At 54.5% G+C, this 23,023-nt stretch overlaps 1 protein-coding gene across 1 annotated transcript; it reads right to left on the reverse strand.

The window, feature by feature from the left end:
- Positions 1 to 883: 883 nt before the first annotated feature.
- AMN (amnion associated transmembrane protein) lies at positions 884 to 21,778 on the reverse strand. The gene is made up of 12 exons (XM_010311353.2): positions 21,677 to 21,778; positions 19,318 to 19,436; positions 19,148 to 19,192; positions 10,216 to 10,303; positions 8,481 to 8,716; positions 6,750 to 6,887; positions 6,560 to 6,668; positions 5,398 to 5,480; positions 4,238 to 4,424; positions 3,808 to 3,982; positions 1,308 to 1,410; positions 884 to 1,183 (listed from the first exon to the last, which is right to left on the reverse strand). The coding sequence occupies exons 1-12, from the start codon at positions 21,717 to 21,719 to the stop codon at positions 1,073 to 1,075; spliced, it is 1,437 nt and encodes a 478-aa protein (XP_010309655.2). The 5' UTR covers positions 21,720 to 21,778; the 3' UTR covers positions 884 to 1,072.
- Between the last annotated feature and the right edge of the window lie 1,245 nt (positions 21,779 to 23,023).

A 23,023-nucleotide genomic window follows, 5' to 3' on the forward strand; every position in this document is an offset into this window, starting at 1 on the left:
AAACTTAAAATAGCTGCTTCCTTATGGAATATGCCAACAAGCCCTACTGAAAACCCAGTAGAGTGTAAATTTGCATAAATTTGCATACATCTCCATAATTTCAGCCTCACCCATCAGACCTGCTCCCGTAATGAAGCACTGCCTGACATTGCAGGCAGCTGAAGGTATTTGACACACGCCAGGTTGCAAACATCGCTGCTAACGAGGCCCCCTCAGTGCTGCTGCTACCCCGACCCTCGTTAGAGACAGGCCTGAGCGACTGTCCCCAGCCATCGGTCCCGGCCTGCTTCCCTGCCCGGGCACCCCTGACACTGGCACAGGGGGGTGCCCCGTGTGCCACGAGAAGATGCGCTCTCTCGCCATGGGGGTTCACATGAAAAATCCCCAGGTAGGTCCAAGAGGGTCTGACAACCATGGGCCTGGGCACGGGGGGGGAAGGAGCAAGCACAGGCGGCTCAGCAGAGGGGAAGGGGAGGGAAATGTTTGCTCAGGAGAGAGCCCCACGCCAGCGCCCGGGGACGGGAGCAAGGTCCCAGAGATGAGGGACAGGGGACTCCATGCAGAGATCCCCCGGCACTGAGCATGCTGCTGGAAAGCCAGATAATTTCCTTTTAAGCCCAACCAATGGGTCCAAGCCCTGGAGGCTCTGAGCCACATTTTGAAATTAATTTAAGCACTGAATTTCCATCGTGCATCCAGAGATGTGTCCTTCAACCTGCTGCATGCCCTGGGCAAATCCAGCACGGTGCTGGCTAAAGACCAGGGTGCTGACTTAGACCCTGACTTCCCCAGGTATCACCTGAGACCCAAATCTCAATGTTGAACTGTCTAAAAAGGACAAAATACAGTTTAAAACCCAGAAGCAACACTAGGGAGGCCATGCCTGCGTGGCTGAACCCTTATGGAGAAGGTTTGCTGTGGTTTCCTTCACTGCATGGATACTTTTATTCAAGTGGTATCTGCTTGCTTGTGGTTTAGATCCCACCAGGAGCGATGTGATGGGCTGTGAGGGCTGGAAACGCAGCCGTGTCCCCAGGGAGGTGGCGGCTGCCCCCAGCATGAGACCACGCCATTAGGTCTCCGTCTCGCTTGCATCGTACAGAGGGTTGAGGTAGAAGACTTCATGGTCTTTGGAGGCCATCTCCTGTGGCACATCCTCTCCAGCATCAGTGCTTGGTGGCTCCTGCAGCAGTGAGGGAGGGAAAAGCAACAGATGGAGAAGGGAAGATGTGGACAGCCATGCCTTTAGGTGCACCTCCTGCCTATGGCCCCGAGCATCCCCGTGTCCCTGGGCAGCAGCGACTCACCACGTCAAACATGGGGTTGTCGAAGCCTTTGTCAGTGGCTGCCTCAGGGGACGTCAGCTCCTCCACTTTGTCCCAGGACCGGGGAACATGCAGGGCAGGCAGCCTGGGGAGAGACCTGGGCATCACCCACCCATGTCCCACCCATCCCAGCAGCTCCCCCAGCCAAAACACTGCCATCTTCAAGAGGTGGGTGAGAAAATATGGGGGCAAGGTTTCAGGCTGTCTTTGAAATGCAATATTCGTACCCTTTCCCAGGGAAAAGCTGCCCTGCCCAGCAGAAACCATTTAAGCCCAGAGGGCTGGGACCAGCATCCTGGAGGGAAGAGCTTGTCAGAGGCAGACAACCCCAGCACAGGCTTTGCTTCGGAGCCATCGCTCTCCCCCCCCCCGTGGCCTAAAATGATTTGCCACAGAGCTGACACCTGTTCCCACTGCAATCTCAACAAGCGCTGATTACTTTTATCATTACTTTTATCATGTTATCATTTTATCATCTTAATCACCATCACCACTTTTATTATTTTCTTCATTACTCCTATCCCAAGGGTCCCAGTCACCGAGTATCACCCCCTGCACCGGGCACCTGGTGTGGGTGGGCTCAGCAGTGGGTCCACACACGTCACCACAGGTCCTGAGAGCCCACCAATACTTAAACACTGTGATCGCCCTGGCGTAGGCTGTACACAGGCAATCGGAGGAGCTGCGTTATCTGCAGGGAGGCTGTACCAGGCCCTTTGCGCTGGCAACAAGCTGAATTCACTGGTTTGCTTCTGGTCAGGACGGCTCTGCTGCATGGAGGCAGACTCCGCAGGCTCCCAGAGCCACCTGCCTAATTTGCAGCATCCCTGCCGGTGTCAGATGTCTCCGTGATGCTCGGCAGCGCTGCCCGAAAAGGCACCTGCTCTGGAGCCACCCGGGGACACGCAGCAGGAGTGGGTCAGCTGGGGACGTGGCCTGGGGGTCAGGTTCAGCTCTGTCTCCTGTGGCTGCACGAACTTCCCTCCTGCTGCTGACGGAGCCGGTTTCAAAGGTCTGTCTGGCATCCAAAGAAGTATCAGTGGAAGATAAATCATCAAGGAGCAATTATGGGGCTGGGAGTTTTATTTAGAAATTAAATGAAGGCGCAGGTTTATTGCTGGGAAATGTCATGTCAGCACGTGCCAAGCAGCAGGGCAAGCATCCCTGGCCACGGCCGCTGCTGTGCGGTGAGAAAACCCCGGTAGAGGAATCAGGAGGGAAGAACCAACCTGACTTGTGAGCCTGCGACGTGGCCAGGCCAAGCACTGGGGAGCTCAGCATCCCCTGGCAGACATCAGTGCACTTTGCATGTGCAAATTTAAGCAATTCCTGTCCCCTGGTTATACACTGCATAGGGTTCATCCCACTTGCCCGCAGCTGGGTAGGTGAGACGACCTGTAGCAGCTCAGTGGATGGCCTCATGCACAAAGACATCCACCAGTAAACCCTACAAAACCCTCCACATGAAGGTGGGCGCATGAGTGAGGAGCAGAGGTGGGTGCCCTCAGCACCTGCTGTGGGCACGGCTGGGATGCCCTGTTCACTGCTGGAGCCCGTCTCCAAGATGTGAGGAGAAAAGGTGATGGAGAAGGGGCATTTCTGACCGGCTCTCAGCTGGGTGCAGTCAGGTGCCAGGCATCCCACCATCCCTCCCCTGGGACCTGCACACCGCTCTCCACACAGTGTGAGCAACTGAAGCACCAGAAGCTGCGTTTGCCTCTGGATGCTGTCACTGCCTTTCATGGCAACAAAGCTGTGGGACAAGTGCTTTGAATTATTTTTATGCATTTCTATTTAGCAGCTGGCAGTTTCAGTCCTCCACCCCCAAGCAGGACTACAAACTAACAGTTACGAGGAACAGGAGATGTCCCCAGGCAGCACGACCACGCTGTGCAGAGCTCCAACTGAGCCACAGCAGCCCCACTCCCGCCAGAGCACACGGTGCCACATGGCACCAAGAAGCAAGTCCTCCCAGCCAAGTACCAGTCCAAGCGTACAGAAGTGCCTTTCAGCCACCCCGCCTCCAATTAACTGTGAGGGACAACAAGGGCAATGGTTTTAAACTAAAACATGGTAGATTTAGATTAGATATAAGGAAGAAATTCTTTAGTACAAGGGTGGTGAGATGCTGGAACAGATGTGTTGTGGATGTTGTGGATGCCCCCTCCGTGGAAGTGTTCAAGGCCAGGTTGGATGGGGCTTTGGGCAACCTGGTCTAGTGGAGGGTGTCCCTGCCCATGGCAGGGGGGTTGGAACTAGATGATCTTTAAGGTCCCTTCCAACCCAAACAATTCTGTGATGCTATGAACTAGTAATGTTGGGTATAGCAGACCACCTGGCCATGCCCACCACCATGGGAGCTGTGGGCAGTCCTGCATGCCTCTGTGCCACCAGGCTGGCTGGAGTGACAGCCTTGGGATGATAGCTGCCCCCAGGCAGAAGAAGCCTGGCAATACGCTGCCAGCAGAAGCCTCATCCCTACCTTAGCTTTCCCTTTCTGTATAGAAAGAGCATCCCTCCAAGCAACAGGAGACCGAAGAGTAGCCCCAAGACGGTCCCCGCTGTGATCCTGTTCAATGGGTGGCTCCCCGCTTGCCCACTGAAAGTGCTGCCAGTGGCCACCTCCAATTTGCCTCTTGAAATGCCAAGTGCTTCACCTGGGAAAGGGCAGGAAAAAATAGTGGTGAGGACAAAACCGACAAGGACAAGGACCTTTTAGCAGTTTTCAACTCAGGGAGCTTCAACCAAGCTGCCACTTGATTCCCATGTGATTCCCATCACAGCAAGCTGCTGGTGAAAGAGCAGAGACACGGGGCTGCCATGGGGGCTGCTGGCAGGGGACAAGGAGCTCTGGACAGCCATGCCTTCAGGTGCACCCGTGGGGGACCTGCCGAGGAGGATGGAGGCATTACCGTGCTGTGCTATGTCCTCCATGATGTCTGCGGCCAGCTGCTCTGCAGTGGTGCCAGTCTGCACTCCCACTCCATCATCGATCAGCACGATTTGGATGAGAGGAGTGGAGCTTCGGGGTATGACTCCCAGGAAGGTCTGTGCTTTGTGCACCTTGGATATGGCCATCTGCACGCCGGCATACTTGGGCTTTTCAAAACACAAGGCAACACATAAAGCCCATGAGAGCAGTAGGCAGAAATTAGTCACGTCTATAGACAGCCACAATGGATGTACCAGCAAGCCCCACCTATTAATCTTCATGAAAGCCCCATCACAGAGCTGCCATCCCTGTTACCACAGTGCCATTGGGTTTCCCAAATGAGAGGTTCATAGCTCCCTTCCAAGCTGTGACCAGCACACAGCATCCCCTCGATCTCCATGCAGAGGCAAGCGTGCCGGGAAAGCAATTTCGTGTAGCACACCCCCATTAAAGGCTGTATTAAGATGTGCACAGCTGTAAGGAGGGCAGGCAGCAGGCTTTCAGCTCGGGATCAATAGAGCAATACTCTGATATCGATCCTCCCGGTGTAATGCCAGAGCATGCCTCCCACCCCGGCAGCTCCCAGCCAGGAGGAGGGATGTCACACTGTGTCTGACAAGCAGCAGCACGGAGTGATGCCTTGTAGAGCATGCATCTGAGTGCTGACCAGTGCTGGTAACCCACCCAGTGCTTGCCTACTGGGAATAAAAAGCAGCCCAGCATTGGGAGTGATCTCCCAGAGCCTGAGGGATGTGCTGCAGCAGGTTTGCAGGATCCCAGCTGCAGGGGCTGACCTCCTATGTTCTCTCGACGTTACCTCCAGATTGACCTCCCAGAGTTTCCAACAAGCCCTCCTGCACCCTTCCCCATGTGCACGCCAGCAGCCGTTTCTGCCCCACGTTGAGAGGGGCAGCATGGCTGTGATGGGGAGCAAGGGAAGCTGCACCATGGCAAGTTGGCACATCCAAGAGGCCAAATTTGGGGGTGGAGCCCTGTGGGGTGGTGGGGAGAGAGGTTGAACCCCTGCATTGCTGGGACTGCATGCCCCCTCAGACAGCCCCACCAGCATTGAGTCACCAGCAGATGTGACCGGTGGCTTGCGGTTTCGTTAGCCCCTACTGATCTGGTGAGCTGATGTACCTGGCTCAGCAAGGCTTGGACCAGTCTGTCCCGGTACTTCCGCAGGTCAAAATCGGGAGTAAAATCCAGGTTAATGGTGGCTCCTGCAGCACAAAACCAGACAGACATGACTTTGTCACCAAGCCCGGGCAGAGAGCTGCCACAGCGGCACGGCTCCAACTGGCACGAAAGGCACTGGGGATCCTCCGATACCTCTGTGCAACTGGTCTGGCTGGGCTCAGGAGAGGTGGCTTCACAGCCCTGCCTGAGCAGTGCTGTCCCAAAAAACCTCTCCCTCCCTCCCTGGTCTTTTTATCTCCTGGTTTTGGTGAGAGACTTTTGGGTTCCACCATATTCTGAAGAGAAGTTTCCCCTGGAAAGCTTTCTCTTGCGTACCACCCCACCCCAGGAAGCTCTGCGTGTACCTGGGTTTCGAGGCCACAAGGCTGCAATTCAGCAACACTACCTTGGCTTTGGAGGGAAGGCAGAGAGGAGAGGACACCTGCGCTCCCTGTACGGCTGCACTGCAGTCATCGAGTCAAATATTTTCCTTGGGAAAAATGCAAGTAAGCATTTGTTGAAATATGAAGTTCTCCTAAAGGCTTTAAGAGGCTCCACTTTTAGGATCACGTCGGAGAAACATATAGTGCCTTTTTAATGAATTTGGTATAATATGCCAAATACGACATACCAAACATCTACATACAATTGTGTATAAAAAAATTCCCCTTGCAGCCTTCCAGGTGAATTAATGGAGAAGTGCCCATTGCAGAGGGAACGCTGTCAATCTGCATGTTTTTATTTTAAATGAAATGAAACGAACTTGCTGTTGGAAAGCTGACATTATGGTGAAAAAGGTGCATTTCCTCTGAGTGTTTTCCGCTGCATAAACTCAGCAGAACCCTATTAGCTTGACGAGCTGTGACATCCTGACAGGATAAACCAGAGGCAGGGACAAAGGGCTGCAACTCAGAACAGACTCCCAAAAGCCAGGCTGATGCTTCAGAGGGAGATGCCCTGGGAGGGTGGCATGTGGGAAGCGGATGGGACCTGCGGAAGGGACCCGTGGGAGCAGTGATACAGCAAAACTTCAGCCCACGACCAGCAGCATTCCCCGCACCCAGCTTTCCCCCGTGGAGCCGGCGCAGCGGGGAGGAGGAATAGGGCTGTAGCCCCCACTCACCGCAGACCCCGCAGCAGTGGCCAAGGGGCTGCAAAGGGCTCCGGCATGCTGGCGCTGGGCACTGCCCCTCCGACGCCCCGAGCAGGGCTGCGCAGATGCGTCGGCCATCCTAAAGGAGAGCAGGGCAGCGTCAGTCCCGCACCCCACAAATTGCCATGGCACCACCCTAAATTGCAACGGGAGGACTCACCAGGGCGTTCCCGCAGGCACAGCCAGACTTGTCGGGACAGCCAGTGCCTGTCACCTGCAGAGTGCCATTGCCGTGAAACTGCAGTGGGGCGGAGGGACCCCGCAGGTACGCTGCCCAGGCCTCGGGGCTGCTGAGCTCCTGAGCAGGGAAGAGCAGCACAAGCTGGTGAGCATCCCTAGCCAGGTCCCAGCGCTGTCCCCAGCCCCCCGGCCGTGTCCCTGGGTGCCCAGTGCCATGTCTGACAGCCAGCTTGGGGCAACCCTCCGCAGGTGGTGAGTGCAGCAGGAAAATCTGACCGCTACACCCATTCAGGCGTTTCTGTGGGGCCAACAGGAAAACGCTTTCTAATTTAAAACAAACAAACAAAAAGGACCACAAATAAATCACGAGATGCCTGGGCTTTTTTTTTTTCTTTCTTCTTGTTTTTGCACTTTCTGCTGGCCCAAAGAATTCAATTTATCAGTATTTAATTACTGGGAGAAAGGGGCTGGATCTGAGGTGTTTTCCTTCAATCTGGGAAGTGTTTCAGTGGGCTTGGCATTAGCAAAAGCTGAGCTGGACTGACCAGCCTTGTCCTACCAAGCCAATGGTAGGTCCCTCACCCACTGCCTTCCATGGGAGGCTGCTCCATGCCCTGGTACAGCAGGAGGATTTGTCAGGCCCTGGGGTGCAAATACCCCACACAGAGCAAGGAGCGGGCAGGCTTTAAAGGGACAAAGTAACCAGTCAGTTTTTAGGAAATATGCTATAATCACAAAAATACAAAGCACTTTTTCTTTCCATCTCATCACTCAGCAGCAGCCTTCATGCCAGGGCATGGCCAGCTGCAGTCCCTAGGTGGCTGGATTTGGCAGGGGGAGTGATGTGCCATGGGGTGATCCCCAGGCATCAGCGGGACCAGCATCACTCCGAGCATCCAGGGCCTCCCACCTCTGCATCCCTGGGGCTACGTGTGCCCGAGGTGAGTTCCATCACCGTCCTGCCTTGTCCAGACCTGCCTGCACCTGCCTGGACACCGACCGAGATTATTACTCAAAAACCGGTTACCTAATGCCTGGCCCTGAAATGGCAGATGCCAGGCAGTGCAGCAGCAGAAATAATAAATAACTTATGAAATGTCTGCCGCATCTCCCACTCCTGGAAGGAGCCTGTGTTTACTGCTGCAGCGCCTGTGATCTTTCACTCCTCTGACCGGCAAGGGACGGGGCTTATTGTGCACCTGATTCCCGGGCTGAAGCACAGCAGGCTGCCAGTGTTTCTATAATTATCCCTCAATCAATTAAAGAGCAGTACCGAAGCAAAGCTGGGAGACGATCACTGGGCCACTGGCCATGTGAGGCTGGGGACAGGAGGGAGGTGTCCCCAGAAGGTCCCTGAGCAGCCTGGTTGTGGACACATGCCTGGGAAGGGGGCAGCCCCTGGGTGCCAGAGGAGATGCCATTTGCTGGTGGTTTGACCCAGGCACACTGGCCATTTTTTTTAAATGTGAATAGCGAGATGGCCTGTGCTCCCACACCGCAGGGAGGGAAGCGATAACAAATCAGTAGAGGAAAAAAAAATCACTGAGACCGTCCACAGCAGCAGCAGCCCATGAAGCTGCAGCACCATGGGAGTGCCCCATCTCCCTGCGCAGCACCGCTCCTCCATCCCTGGCTGGTCCTTCCTCTCCTGACCTACTCTGGGGCCATGGCGAGGAGGCGTTGAGCTGGTTTCTCATCATCCCCATGTTACCTGGCCCATGAGAGAGATGCTGCGGAGCTGAATCACTCGCCGAGATGAGTCGACGTTTACCCGGAAGGAGGTTTCGGACTGGAAAATAACATCATCATAGCGGCACGGGACGCGTTCCTCATCCACAGAAAAGATGTGCCCGCTTGGCTCGAGCTCCCCGTCAGGGGACACAGCTTGCCACAGCGTGGGGTCAAACCACGCGTGGTGCTCGGCATCGGCGAACCTCACTGTTGCACCTGGAAAAGCAACGGGAAAGGCTGAGCATGACCTGGACCCACATCCAGAGCCCCAGGGGATGCATCTGGGTTGGTAACACCAGGCTCTGTTTGGCTCAAGGCAGAGGAGCTCAGCCTGCGGGCAGGGAGCGAAGGGCTGGCCCTGGCATCACCCACCCACCGCAGGCACCTCCTGGAGCTCGGCAAAGCTTTCCAGCGCTCAGGGCTGGGGTCTCAGCAGCTCAGGCCGGACCCCACTTCTGGCTGCAGGCCTCCCCCATTTTTTCCCCTGTTCTTTAAGGTTCACCCTTCTTATGGTTAGGGAGGAAAACGGCCGCCCAAATGCTGAATAACAGCTAAACCGGATAAAAATGGGGATGATAATTCATGTCCCGGTTTCCAAGCAGTCTGGCAGGCCTGCAGAAATGTGACCAGCCCTGTTCCCTGCAGCGGGTATCCCCAAAACCAGTGCCCCATTTAAACATTAATTATTTAACCATTAACCATTTGCCTGCTGGTCACAGTGTCCTGCTTCCTTCTCACCCTTCCCCAACAGCTGAATCTTTACCGATTCAGCTAGCATGCAGGCATTTGTTGACTGCATTATTTGCATTCGTTTTAAAATCATGCTTTAAAAAAATCCATCTGTGAAAGTTGTCCCAGAAACACCTCTTGATTTCAGGAGAGCAGCACATGGTCAGCAGGAAAAGCCCAGCGCAAAGTGCAGCTGCCAGAGCATCCCTGATGAGGGGTAAACAGCCCCAAAGCAGAAAAATGATAGGGATGAAGATTTCAGAGTGGCTCCTGACAGCCTGATGCTACAGTCCTTTCTCTGGGCAGACCCATTTGGGCTTTTTCTCTCTTTTTTCTCTTTTTTTCCTCAGTTGGAGCACAGGCACAGGCGCTCTGCTTGGACTCTTCCTTTCCTGCGGCCGAACTAAAAAGTTAGTCGCCACTGAAAACATTAGGTAGCTATTAAATACCCAAAATACATCTCCCTGGCAAACAGCTTTCAGAATGATAACAGGCACCGATGAAACAAACCTGCTGTCTCAGTCACGGCAAACCTGGGCTGGAGGCTAAGAGGGAAGGAAAGGATGCGCCCGCGCCGAGATGCCTGTGTGCATCGGGCCAAAGGCCAGCTTGCTGCGATGGCTGCGGCTCAGCTCACCGGTGTGCAATGCCTAACCAGTTTTCTTTAGAAATACCGTGGCAAAGAAAATGAAGGCTTTGATGTGGCTACATGCTTAATAGGCAGGGTAAAACACAAACAATATTTGCCTCTCTGCTACCACTTCAAAGGCTTCCCTACTGTAATTACTTTTTTTAGAAGACAGGTGATCTAGCAGGAAAAAAGAGATCTGATGTGAGGGAGTTTATCAAAGAAAAGGTAGGTATTAAAAGAGGAGTGATTCACTTTGCTCTGAGGTGGGACAGCAAAGACCTTTGTAGAAGCGTTTGGGCTGAATTTGCATGATTAATCACGGGCTGATGGGATGACTGGTCTGGGCACAAAGTACCTGAGTCACAGCCTGGATCCCAGCTGCCATCGAAAGCTGCAAATCCTGCACCAGATGCCAGCAGGAATTCTCCGTTCAGGGGCAGGTACTAGATGAAGGGATTCAGAGTATTACTGTGCGGTCCCCAGGCTTGTAATCAAATAACAGTGCTAATTATTAGGCTGCCTATTACGCTTGCTGTCTCTGAGGCACTTTACAGTCATTAGGAGTTACCCTCGCCGTGCCCTGAGTTAATGGGAAAGTATCAGCTCCTGTTTTTACAGATGGGGATGCTGCGATGGGGAGAGGCAGTTTGACATTATCTTCCAGTAACACAGAAAGCATGAAGTGCTCAGGGAAGCAAGAACAAAGAAAAAGCAAAATAAGGTCTTTTGACAGCTCCTTTCTCCTCTTGCACACACTGCCAGCAGCTCAGGAATGGCTTTCTACATCAGGATGCCACAAAAAAACCTAACCTTACTCTGCAAGTGCCCTGAGGTCCCCTCGCGTAATGGGTTCCCACCTCAGGGGGCTGCGCTTGCTCCACAAAACATAACTCAGGGACCCAAGCAATGCTTGGTGAGGTGTCAGCTGCTGGATTCACGCTCTGCACGAGCTAAGGAAAGCGCACAGCGGCCTTTGGTGCAGCTTGCCATAGCTAAACCCTCTTCTTGTTGGGTTGGACATCACCAGCAGATAGGGTCACCACGCTTCCCTGGCTTCATCCCGGCCAGGCTTCTGCTCGGGGGCACAACGACAAACCTCAACAGGCACAGCTCTGCCGTGGGAGCCCTTTTGGCAAGGAGCTGCAGCCACCCGGGTCACCAGCCAGCCCTGCTGACTCCGGGACAGGCCTTGGCAAATGACTGAGTCAGGCGGCTCGTTCACAGCACATGGGTTATTCAGCCCAGCTCATCTTCTTTTACATTTAGAAATTGCCAGAGAGGAAGTCAGGTTTTCCCCCAGTATTTTCACATGTCAAGGAGTGTGTGACGTTCAAGGCTCCCTTCTCCTCTAACTCGGTCTATCCAGGGTTTTAGCATCACTCCCCAGACAGCAGCTGGAAGCCCTCCAGGACTGCGTTATGCTGATGCACTGGGTCCTGTGCGCAGGCAGAAGCATGTTAGATGGGATTTTAAGGTTTCATCTACTTAATTGGTCTTTAAATATGTATGTAGGTTAGAGAAAGCAAGACTTATGAATGACTGCTGTGGGTGGCTGTGATAGCTCTCTGTCCTCTTGCCTGAGGACGCTCTGTCCCACACAGAGACCACCTGGGGGGTAGGAGGGGAATGGACATGGCAAAAAGCTCCTCATCCCAAGCTGTGGGCAGCTGTTTAGAAGTTTAGTGCCTTGGTGGTGTGGTGCTTTGAAGGCCATAGCACAGGTCTGCCTCTTGGTTCAGGAGCCATGAGAAGCCAGGGCGGAGAGCAGAGGGCAGCTGCCTCCGAGAAGAACCCTGCAGCGCTCCTGTGTACCATCTGCTTCAGACCCAGCAATGTCATACATTGGCCTGGACAAGAGGGGATGACGAGGTGAATAGCTGAGGTCTGGGCAACGTCTGCCCCAAGGGTATGGAGTTTGCCCACTGGCCAGGAGAAACCTTTGTCTATGGGCACTGCTTCGTGAGACCACAGCATGTGTCATGCCTACCCGCAAGCCATGCCATCATATTCGCTGAATTTCGATTACTCTTGAGTAAAGCCAATTGTTCCAATACTGAAGCACTGAAAGAGGCTGAAAGGACTGCCAGGATATGAATGGCAACGTGCCTTTTAGCTGCAGATATAAAAGCTGTGTCCAGTGACATTTTGAGGCTTAGGACTTGGCCTGCTTTGAGCTGGGCAAGGTCTATGCTACCAGCTTCTTTCACAAGGTGCTTCACTGCAGAAGTGCCCTGGCTTGTTTTCCTGTGAGCCCAAGCAGTTATGGGTGGCAGGACACTTTGGAGCAGTCAGCTAACACCTACACCCAGGGCAGGTCCCAGCAGCACTGCTGGCCAAGTCCCTTCTCCCAGACCAGCTGGACCATTTCAGGCTGGAGCCCCTCACCGCTGCCTCTTGCCCAGTTTGCAGGTTGCCACCCTGCAGCCTCCTGTGCATGATGTGGCCAAGCAGAGACGGTGGCCAGCTGGCTGCTTGGGGTCCAGCTGAGCTGCTCAGGGTGGGGTTTTGGACGGGGTGCAATGGATCATTTCACAAGGCAGGGTATCAGCTCTTCGCAGCAGTCACCTATGGGCACTCTGCAGGGATCTTTGGGTGGAGGACAGACAGCAGCTGCTGGTAACAGGGATGGGTGGCACAGCAGGGCCATGACTGGCTGGCCTCTGCTTGCTTCCCCAGGCTGCAGAAGTTGGCATTTGTGAGTGTTGTGGCTGGACCAAGACCACCGGGTTAGGAAGTCCCTGCTCTCATCCCTGCCTGCCTGACAGCACTTTCCCCTGTAGTTACCAAACACTTTGACTATGGCTGTGGGTCTGAGCTTCCCAAATGCCCTGCGGTGGCCACACAGGACACAATGAGCTTTCCTGTCCAGGGGGTTGTTCGTTCAGATCTTCACAAATTAACTAGGGGGGAGAAAAAAGCCACAGAGACAACACTTAGACAAATATGTGCCTACATTTGTAAGCTGCATCACTCACGATGCTCCAGGGAGCAATGCAAGAGCATTGTGTGCACACATCATGCACAAGCAAAGCAAGGAAAACCCGGCAAGGATTCACATGGCGTGGCTGAGCGCAGTGTGGCGAGAGCGGGGATGAAGTGGGCTTGCTTGGTTAGAGATACGCATGCACGTGCACACACAAATGGGCCGATGACCATCTGAGGTCGCATCCTCTTGTGCCTGGGAGGGCCCAGGTGAGCGGGGTCTGGTTGGGGTGCAGAGCAGGCGCGGGGTCAGCAGTGCACGGCACCAATCCTGCCCACGAGGAGAGGTGGGAGACAATGCCTCATGCTAAACCTGCCCCACACCTGCAGCGCCCGTGCAGTGCTCTGGAGGCACTGGCCTCTGGGCTCTCCAGAGAAGATGCAGCTTCTCCAGCTACCATTGGAGATCCCCCTCCACCACCGAGGCCAAAACCCCAGGCTGGCTGGACTTTCCAAGCCCAAAAGAAACTGTCCACATGAGTGTGGCAGGGAAATGAAAGTCCCACGGCACACACAGCATCCCAGCTTCTGACCCCTTCACACTCTGGGGCTGTTCAAATGCTATTAGCACCAGTCCTGGAATTAAAATGCAATGCAACATTATGCGAGCCAGGGGATGGAATCACCTCATCTCCACAAACATGAAGTGCAAGAAGAACCCCGTACTTCTGCTTTGTAGCAGGAATTTCTGCAGCTGCCCCCCGCAGCTACAGCTCCTAGTCCACCGAGGCGATCGTGTTGCCCCTCCACCACCAGCCCTCCCTGAGATGCACACCACTGGGCAGCATTTCAGAAGTGGCTCTGCCATCCAGTGGATCTTAGTTTGTAAATAATTTGCCCTTTCTTTTTTCCTAACATAGGTTAAGCATCTCAGCTCTCTGCAGAGGACAAATGGAGACTCCGGTTGGGCAGTGGCTTTCTGCATTTGGGAGTTTAGTATAGAAATTGCATATAGGCTGGGCCACTTTCCAAGTACATTTTGAACTGAGCAATGACATGTACCAAAGGACCGGAGCCAAAAAGCTGGCAGTTTCATTTGCTTTCCCTTGCTCCTGCCAACCTGTACTCCAGGGCCATTAATACAGCTAGCTTAGTGTCCCATTAGTCATTTCCCATCCCTGATACTGGTAAATGACTTATCTATCTCCTCAGTCATGGTTATCAAGTGTAATGACAACTGAAACAGAGTTATCATTTTTCTCATGAAAGTCAGCAAAATAAAGAGGAAAGACCTCACGTGGCTCTCAGTCCAGTCACCACATCTGCAACCCCAGCGTTGCACCACTGAGAAGAAACCCTGCTGCCCTAACGCATAAGTGAAAATGAAACTAACCTCCAAAACGCAAAAGGAGAAAAATAGCAAAGGCCTTAGAGGTGGCTTTTGAGGCAGGTGGCTTTGAACTGGCCTCCGGCACATCCTGGCTCTGCTTGGTTCATGAGCATCAGGCTGAGATAACTGACAGCAGCAGTGTGACTGGCGTGCCACCATCATCAGCTCAGGAAAAAATGCAGCACTTCTGCTTTAAACCCGAGTGACTGATGCTTGAGATTGTAGCCGGCTCTGCCCTCAGCCTTGTTGTAATTCACAGCATCAACACATTTGAATTCCTTCCTCGGGTGAGACGGTGCCACCATCCCCATCTTGCAACACTAAGACTGCCCAGGAGTGCTGGGCTCCACAGCGCTGCACCCATGGGTGCACCGGTGAGCAGGTGGATAGCTGTCAGGGCTGTGCATGGCTCCCAGGTACATCCGTCCCCCCGCCCAGCACCCAGTCGGGAGGCAGCTTTGGGGCCGGTGCTGGTGGCACCCCATCGAAAAACATTCCTGGGGTAAGATGCAGGGTGGGGGGTATTTCTCCAGCACGGAGTGCTGTAATCCATCACAGGCGTTAACATGCAAGGAAAACGATTTCTGTATCATCTCTCCCGGTCCTGCATTGCCGGGGCAGTGACAGCTCACAGATGGTAGCAGGCAGCGGGGGCAGCAGGCAGGCAGCCCCTGCCCGTTGCTGCCCACACGTGGGACTAGTGGGGTTTTTCCCAATACCTACTGGGGCCGGGGGGGTCTGAGCACAGCTGGGCCGGCATGGCCCCTGCCAAACCACCTCGCAGACCCCAATAAAAACCATGGGGGGACAAAAAAAAAGCAATGGGCCCAAAAAGGCCATGAATTTGAGTGCAGCCCCACAGCACACGCCTCCAGATGCGCAGCAAAGAGGTCCCAGCAGGGTGCAGAAATCAGGTGTCCTGAGGAGATGTGAGGGTTTTGGGAGCCCCTTGGGGAGCGCATTAAACCAGCGCAAGACACTTGAGTTATGGATGCAGAAGGCACACAGAGGCTTAAAGCCATTTGCTAAATCTACTTCAGGTTAGTTCAGCTCATTTTCCTGAACTTCCCTCCACAGACAGAGAGAGCTGGAAAGCAGCTCGAGGTGTGGGCAGAGGAGCCATCCCCGGCAGCAAAGGACAGCAGCCGGTCCATGGAGCAGCCGCCCAGCCAGACCTACCCCAGCATCCGCTCCAGCCCAGGATGCCGGCAAGCTGCTCCGCTCATCACAGGCTTTAACAACTCCTCCTGCTGGAAAGTAGCATGCAAGAAACAAATAAACTCGGGGAGGCGACTGCAAAAGGCTGTTTTTACCGCACTCCTTTCTTAGGGCAAACCTTCAGCAGGAACGCTGCCGGAGAAAAGCCTGCAGGATTCAGGCTTGTAATTATGTGCTGGCACACACACGCGCACACACACACACTCCTGTGAAATTTTTTTACCTTCATCTCAGGAGAAGGAAAAATAATTTCTTTTCTGGGTGTCTCGTTACCCTGCTGTTTGGGAAGCAGGGGGAAGGGAGCGCTGGTGCCTAGGACAAGCGCAAACTGTGGCAATTCATTAGAGCCGGCGCCCCTGGAGAGCAATTGGCATTTCGAGATCAATCTCTGCCAGGAACTGAGCGGGAGCATCCTGCAGCAAAGCCGAGTACATTCTGCTGTCGCAATTAGGCAGCTAAAAATAAAAGGCTGGGTGAGGCGTCCCTGGTTAGACCCAGTGCCCTGCACGCTCCAAACCCTCGCCTAGCCTTTGCAGCCCCTCACTGGGGGGGCAGGGAGGAGGTACAGGCAGCTGCCACCACTCTGGCAGGGCTCAGTGATGGGGCAGAGCTGGAAAGCTGTCATCGGTGCTGCTGAATAACCCCGGCCAGTGCCCTGACCCTGCCACCACAGGGGTTGAGCGAGGCTGCTCTGCCCACGTGGCTAAACCCAGCTCCTGCTGCCCCGAAAATAGCAGGCAGCATCATCCACCCCCTGGCCCACACTGCGGTGCTGGCTGGCTCGGGCACAAAGTGCACCGGGGCTGGTGTTATCGGGGCAAACGCTGGGCTCGCAGCCGCAGCCGTGCCCTGGCCTGGCTCCCTTTGGAAGCGCAGCCATAGCCAGAGGGTTCAGCCCCCTCGGAGGAGCCCTTCTCTCCCAGCAGGGTGACAAGCAAAGCCAAAGCTCGCCTTGCCCCAGAGCACCTGCATCAGGCACTGCCACCCTGAGCACCTCCATCATTTTTTGCAGATTTACTCCCAGGTGCCTCTGAAAGCCAGCTAAATGCTGATTTGCATCTTTAGGCAGCTAAATGCCATAGAAAATCCAGCCTAATCACAACGGTTGTGCTTCAAAGTCACCTATGCTTAAGCTGGATTTGGATTTAGCGTGTGGCTGAATTAGGGACCCACTCAAAACTTCAGACCAAATAAGCACTGTGCTGGGCGATAAACGGGTTTCCTCCAAGCAGGGAGGTGGGCTGTGTGTCCCAACAGCCCCGGCCTCCTCCTGAGAAAGCAGCTCCCGGCACCCTGCTGGCGCCATGTGGGATGGATGGGGAGGGGAGCTGGAGGGCTCACCGTACAGAAGTGTTTCCTTTAATATAACTGTCTAGGGGGGGCAGACAGTGGTACATGAGGACTCCTGGCACCCTAGGTCTTGCTCCACTCAGCTGGTGTGTTGGGATAGGAGGTATCATGCTGCCTCTCTGCCGGCAAGATGCCGGCACTGAGCTGCCCTCCCCCCCGCAGCCACCGTCCTCATGAAAGTCAATGAGAGCTCATCCCCTTCCCCAGCCATGAATTTCCTCCTGTGCTACTATAGCAAGCAACACTGACTTTTTTTTTTTTTTGGCCAAAGGCTGTATAGCATCTCCATGGCGACTCTAAAGCTTAATATATTCCTGCTGATTTAAGTGATTAATGCTCCGGTGCAGCGCGACCGGCAGCCGAACAGGTGCAGCCCAGCCTCTCTGCAAAAAGCCTCACGACCAATTCATTTCCTAACCAGCTGGTTGCCAAATTTCACGCCATCCCCACAAGCGGCAGACCGGCTCAGGTGCTGGGTTTCAGTCCTTTTTCATCCCTAATCTTGGCAGTCCCCTTATCACCTGGTGACAACAGAGCACGGCAGCACCCAGGAGGGAAGTGGCTGAGCTGAAATCAAAAAGAAATATTAGCCACCACGCTAGGAAACTCGCTGGGACAGTTTGTGGTGAAGTGTCAGAAGGAAGGCACGAACTGCACGTCGGGTTATAGCCTGGTAAGAGCGTGGTTGCTCGCAGGTGGTGCGGTGCAATTTGGTGCAGCAGTGGGGTGAGCCCTTGGCCGGAGGGAAACAGTGCTGTGCTCTCACAGCTGGTGCTGCCGCGATGATTTATTCATTTCTGGGTTCCCCCAGCCCTCCTCTCCTCCTGCACAGTGGTGGGACTACAATATTCACTGTAACCCTGGAGCCTGCACGGCCGCTCCCCAGCAGTGGGATCCCGGAGAAACCCTGGGGCAGCAGATGGTCCCTGGGGGCTCCCGTGAGGACCGCTGGATCCTCTGCTCGGGATGAGTTGGGGGCCACTCCAGCACCCTGAGCCCGTCACTCAGCCGCGATAGGAAACGTCTACCCGAGCAGCCGGCAGACGACGGGACGGCGGCGCGGCCATGGATGTCATTAGTTGTGCAAAGGTTGTGCTGCACCTCCCTCTCCTTCAGCCAGCCGCAGCGCTGCTCCAGCTCAGCTCTTTAGTTTGGTTGTGAAAGGCTCACGCCATAATGAATAACGCTGCTTTGCAATTATGCACTTTGCAGGCCTCTGCTGAAACTACTTGAGAAATATTATACATTCATCTGTAAGTAAAATAAAATCTACTGGAGTGATATTTTGCTCTTTTCTTCTCTGGGTAAATTCCACATCATTTATTACATTATATTTGTACGTATTTCCCCAGTACATTCTTTCCTTCAAAAATTCATATTTAAAATGCCATATAAATAAAGTAACTCCTCCAAATATTTGTAGAGGGATTAAATGTGGCGCATGGTGTTATTAAAGCATCAAAACTATTAGTGGCGTAGACAGCCTGAACAAATTACACCACATAAATTTCAAGGGCTTGTTCGGATTTAATGGCCAATAAAAGAACAAAACCGCCCTAAAATCGAGAGAGAAAACTCGGCCACAAGCTCATCCTGTCCAAGGGGGGGAGGTTTTGCAAATGGGATCCAGCCCATTTCGTGCCATCCCAGCGCTGGGATGGGGCTCGCTGGTGACCTGTCCCATGCCAGTGTGTTGGGGCAGTGGGTTTCCTTTTCCCTTTAATTCCTCCCTGTTAAATTTGACCTTCCAAACTGCGGGGATCAAGACCTCACACTATCACAGCTGCCCGTCAGCCTGCTCCGGGCAGGGGTCCTCTTCTGGGTGGACACCGGGTTCCTCAGAAACCCCTCCGAGGCAAGACCCCCCCAATCCTATCTCACTCAACACATGCATTTCAGTAGGATGTCGTGCCCGTCCTGCCACAGCCAGGCTAATAATGCCACAGAAAAATATTTCTTCAGCAACATTTTGGGATTTCCCAAAATGGTTTGTTTTCATTTCAAGATATTTTGATGTCAGCTTCACTTAGCCTTTGCCCGGGGCTAAAACCTGCTCCGCATCGGCAATGCTGTGGGTTGGCGTAAACTACTGCCGAGGTCTCAATCCCATGGAGGGGCCTTTTTCCTTCCTTTGGGGAGGAAAAATTAATTTCTTCCAAATGACAGTGGGTTTTGGGGTGCTCTCCCCCACCTCCCCTAATGAAAAAAAAATAAAAATCTAGAAATGGGCTTTTTTGGCTCCACAGTACAGAGAAACCCAGGCTGCTGTGACTCTTGTCCCCCACCCTGGCTGGATCACGGAGCAAAACGTCAAAGTCCCTGGAGAGGGGAGAGGGGGAGATGCCACCCGGCTGGCAGTCCTCCAGCGCTGGCCCTGCCCTCCCCGCGGCACCACACGTTGCCTTACCATGTCCGTCAGCGCGTGGGGCCACCCGACGAGGACTGAGATGACCTGTAAGAAAAGCAAAAATAAAAGCACGCTTTCCCCCAGCAGGTAAAGGGCTTTTCCAATGCCTAGCGGCGTTTTGCAAAAAAAAAAGACAGATAAAAGAAAAATAAAATAAAAATGTCCAATACCTTGTGCTTCTCAAAACGAACCATGTCGCTGGCACAGGGGACTCTTCCTTTATCCCAGTTGGAGGCGGTTTCAAAATTGGTGTTGGGGAGCCACTGCTTGTACACGGCGGCGGCGGCAGCTGGGAGGAGCAGGGAAATCAGTGTAACCCAGTCGGTGGGAGGCACTGGGAGCCCCCTCTGGGGTGGCTTGGCCTTTTTGGGCCAGATTGGGGGATTTTCCACCCCAGAGCAGCCCCTATGTGCTCCCAGTTGAGCAGTCACAGCCCTCCCTCTGCACAAGGGATTTTTTTTGGCTGGGTGATGGTTTTTATCCACCCAGGTAGGAAGAGGAGTAAGGGACAAATACTTGGCAGGCAGAGAGAAGGCAGGCGAGTCCTGCAGGCAATGGGTAAGAATAATGTACACCTGGTACCTAAGCCTTCCTTGCAGTGGGTTTTGTTGTGACAGAGTAATCAAATGTGCAGACACCCCTCAACCTTGGTGTGTCCACTAGGTACGGAGTGGGCATGCAGAGCCGGCAGGACCACGGGGACAGGGTGAGAGGAGAAAGGGCATTTGTTATGGGACCTGGAGCACAAAAGATGGGCTGGTTTCATGTATTTGGGGATGGAGGGGGAGGATTCAAAGGGTGCCCTGCAGCCTGAGGCACCGGCAGGTTGGGAAATACAGGTCTTCCCAATGGGGCTTGCTGGGATGGTGGTGGTCCTGCCCGTGGGTCCCCACAGGGATGAGCCCCCTGGCCAGGGACGGGCCATGGCAGAGGTGAGTTTCCACTCCGAGCTGCTCTGTTTGCACCAGCGCGGCGGAGCCACACGCCTCCAGCCTGACATTGCCCGGGCTTGGCTGGGAGAGACGCGTTCAGCTGGAGATGGATCTCCAGCAGCCTGAACTAAATGGCTTCGGGCAAGTGAGCTATGAGACAGAAAAGAGAAAAAAAAAAAAAAAGAGAAAAAGAAAAAAACCCCTTGGCTTTTAATATGGATCATCCTTTCTTTAGGGAAAAAAACCCCACAAAACTACCAAAATACATCAAAAGCCAATGTTGGAGAGGACTGGCCAGTGGAGCGGGACTGGGGCACTGGAGGTCGGGGGGGGGGGAGGGGGGATCCCCCAGCCCGGCCTGGGGAGGGAAGGGGTCTGAATGACTGCAGCTGATGGAAGGAGGTGCACTGCAGAAAGTCTGGACCCTGCTAGTCCGAATGAGGGGGAGGGATGTGGCCAGTTGTGCTCTGTAGGCTCTGCGGAGACTTGCTCAGCATGAAACGATCGCCTTGGAGTGTAATTTGCACTGACTCTGCCAGGGGCTCTGCTGAGACCACTGGCTGTATGTAGCTGCTTCCTGGCAAAGAGGGAACAATGTATTTTGAACCAGAAGGAAAGTCCTAAGGTAGGAACGGGTGCTGGAGCATGGGTGCAAGGTACAAAGGGGCTCCCCCAGCCCCATGCCGGGCAGCAGCCACCGCTTTCAGCCGCCTGAAGGAGCCCTCAGGCACAGCAAACACCCCCCCCCCCCGCCCCATATCTACTTTAAAACCTACCAAAAGGGGAAAAAAACCCTGTAAGTGATAAGAACCGGACCCAAGCAGCTGCTTGCATGGTTGTGGGAACAAACACCTTGCTGGCTTGGACTCCAAAAGAGCTTAAGAAAGGAAAATGCCCCCAGATGGTAACTGCAAATTGTTCTGTCCCTGCTGCGGTTGACTTGTGTCCCTCACGTCCTGGGAAGCCGGAGAACGGAGAGGTTAAATCTCCAGCAGAAAGGCTCAGCCGGCCCCATTGCACACACGCCTCATTCCCACGGCTGCGAGGTGCTGTGTCAAGCGAGCTTGTGCCACACCACACTGCGGAGATGGGTCTGTGCGCCGACCTGGGTGCAGCGGCACCGGCATCTCCTCCGGCCTGTGACTCTGGAGCCACGGAGGTTAATCTCCCGGTGCAAAGCCTTTTCCCCCATGCAGCTGCGCTGATGCATTCCTGCACCCTCCACAGCCCTGGAAATATCAGCGTGCTATTTAATCAGCCTTGTCTCCAGGGAAGCGCAGTCCTTGAACGTCAAAGTGACATGCATATTCAACAGAGAGCGTGTCCTGCAGTGCAAAGCTGCTGGCTTCAAATAAGAGCAGGAAAACCCGAACTGCGGAGGTGCAGCAGGCACAATACGGTAATCCCAGCCTCATTCCCCTGCCTTCTCTCTGTCCGGTTGGAAATGCCTGTTCCCGTTGGCATTACGCGTACGCCTTAAGTGACAGAGCCGGCAGCTCTGCCCCGAAACAGGATTGCCAAAAGCACACCCGAAATGGGGAAGTCATCCAGCGATCACCCCTGCTCACCATGGCGGTCAGGCCCTGGGCACACTCACCGAGGAGCTGCAGGACACCGAGGAGGAAGAACAGGCACTTCATTCTGCAGCAGGCTGCCAGCTCTCGCTTTCACTGCCCCTGCCCCGCCGGACCTTGGACCCTCCTCAGAGGCACGTGATGGGCTCAGCCCAGAAGACGCTGAAGGGAGTAAACCAGTACAGGAGGCAGGTTTCCCCCAGCCTTGCTCAGTCCCAGAAGATGGTTAGCTCTCAGCTCCTTTCCCAATCTCCCCACTTCCTTGGCATCCGTGGGGAGCCTGGGAGAGCCGCTGGGGAGGCGAGAGCGGTGGTCCCCCATCTCTGCTTGCCGTTCCTCGCCATCCACGCCTCCTCCACCCATCCGGGGCCTGCTAAAGGGTGGCGAGCGTGAATGCACCGCATGCCCGTCCCGTGCCACTCTCCCCTGCAGAACGCCAGCTACCTTGTAATTACTAATAATGGTCTCAATGTATTTTCAATTAGCTCACTTGGAAGAGAGCAGCTCCCAGCAACAACTTGTAATTGTACTTTGGCCACCAGCTGATTTGCTCATTACCCGGCGCACGCCGCGGCAGCGCCAGCACAGCCCCACACTGCGTTTGTTGGGGCTGCCGGGGGTCGAAGGGGGCAGCTGGCAGTGCCACCGGTGCACGTGGCTGCAGGAGGAGGAGGAAGGACCCCGCCACCCCTCTGCCCCAGCATGGAGCAACGCTCGTGTCTTTACAAGGGTGCGTTAGGACCAGAAATGGACAGGAGAGCAACGACAGCCTGGGAAGAGGACAGCGTGGGGATGGTGACAGAGGTCCACAGCATGGGGAGAGCTGGAGGGCTCAGCACCCCTCCAGCAGGGACCCTTTGGCTGATACTGGTAGAAGCAGGGTGAGGGCAGAGGCTTTGTAGATCTAAGAGTTTACAGGAGCCCAGGAGAAGACGGAGAAGTGCTTGGAAGGGACATCAGTGGAGGGGCCGCAAACCACAAGCAGCTCTGACCTGACACCAGTGAGGATTTGGGAGTGCAGGAGGGGGAACAGGCCACCCCCATCCCACCCTTCAGGTTCCCACCACTTCCCAGCTTCCAACCAGGCAGACGAAGGTGGGGAGTGGGGACCAGGGACCCATCACTCTTTGGAAGTCTTCTCTCTGTCTCCCAAAACCTTAGCCCAGTTGGTGCCGTTTCCCACCTCTGCAGCCAGAGCAGGGGTGAGAAGAGCAGCGGGGGGGTCCTGCCCCCAGGACGCCCCGGCACAGCCCCGGGTGATGCACCATGCCCTGCGCAGGAAGATGGAGGTGCCCCTGCCTGGAGCTCTGTCCCCATCAGTGTCACAAGCGTAGCCTGCGAATTGCCAAGAGAAAAAGCTCTCGACCTGG

Source organism: Balearica regulorum, chromosome 5, assembly GCF_011004875.1.
Source record: "Balearica regulorum gibbericeps isolate bBalReg1 chromosome 5, bBalReg1.pri, whole genome shotgun sequence".
Taxonomy (NCBI): domain Eukaryota; kingdom Metazoa; phylum Chordata; class Aves; order Gruiformes; family Gruidae; genus Balearica; species Balearica regulorum.

Excerpts from the sequence above, each read along its gene's own strand:
- AMN (XM_010311353.2), bottom strand. The coding sequence starts at position 21,719 with ATGAAGTGCCTGTTCTTCCTCCTCGGTGTCCTGCAGCTCCTCG. Across the intron at positions 5,481-6,559 it reads CCACTGCTGCGGGGTCTGCG|GAGCCACCATTAACCTGGAT; the intron begins GTGAGTGGGGGC and ends TTTGTGCTGCAG. Across the intron at positions 4,425-5,397 it reads TCCAAGCCTTGCTGAGCCAG|CCCAAGTATGCCGGCGTGCA; the intron begins GTACATCAGCTC and ends TGTTTTGAAAAG.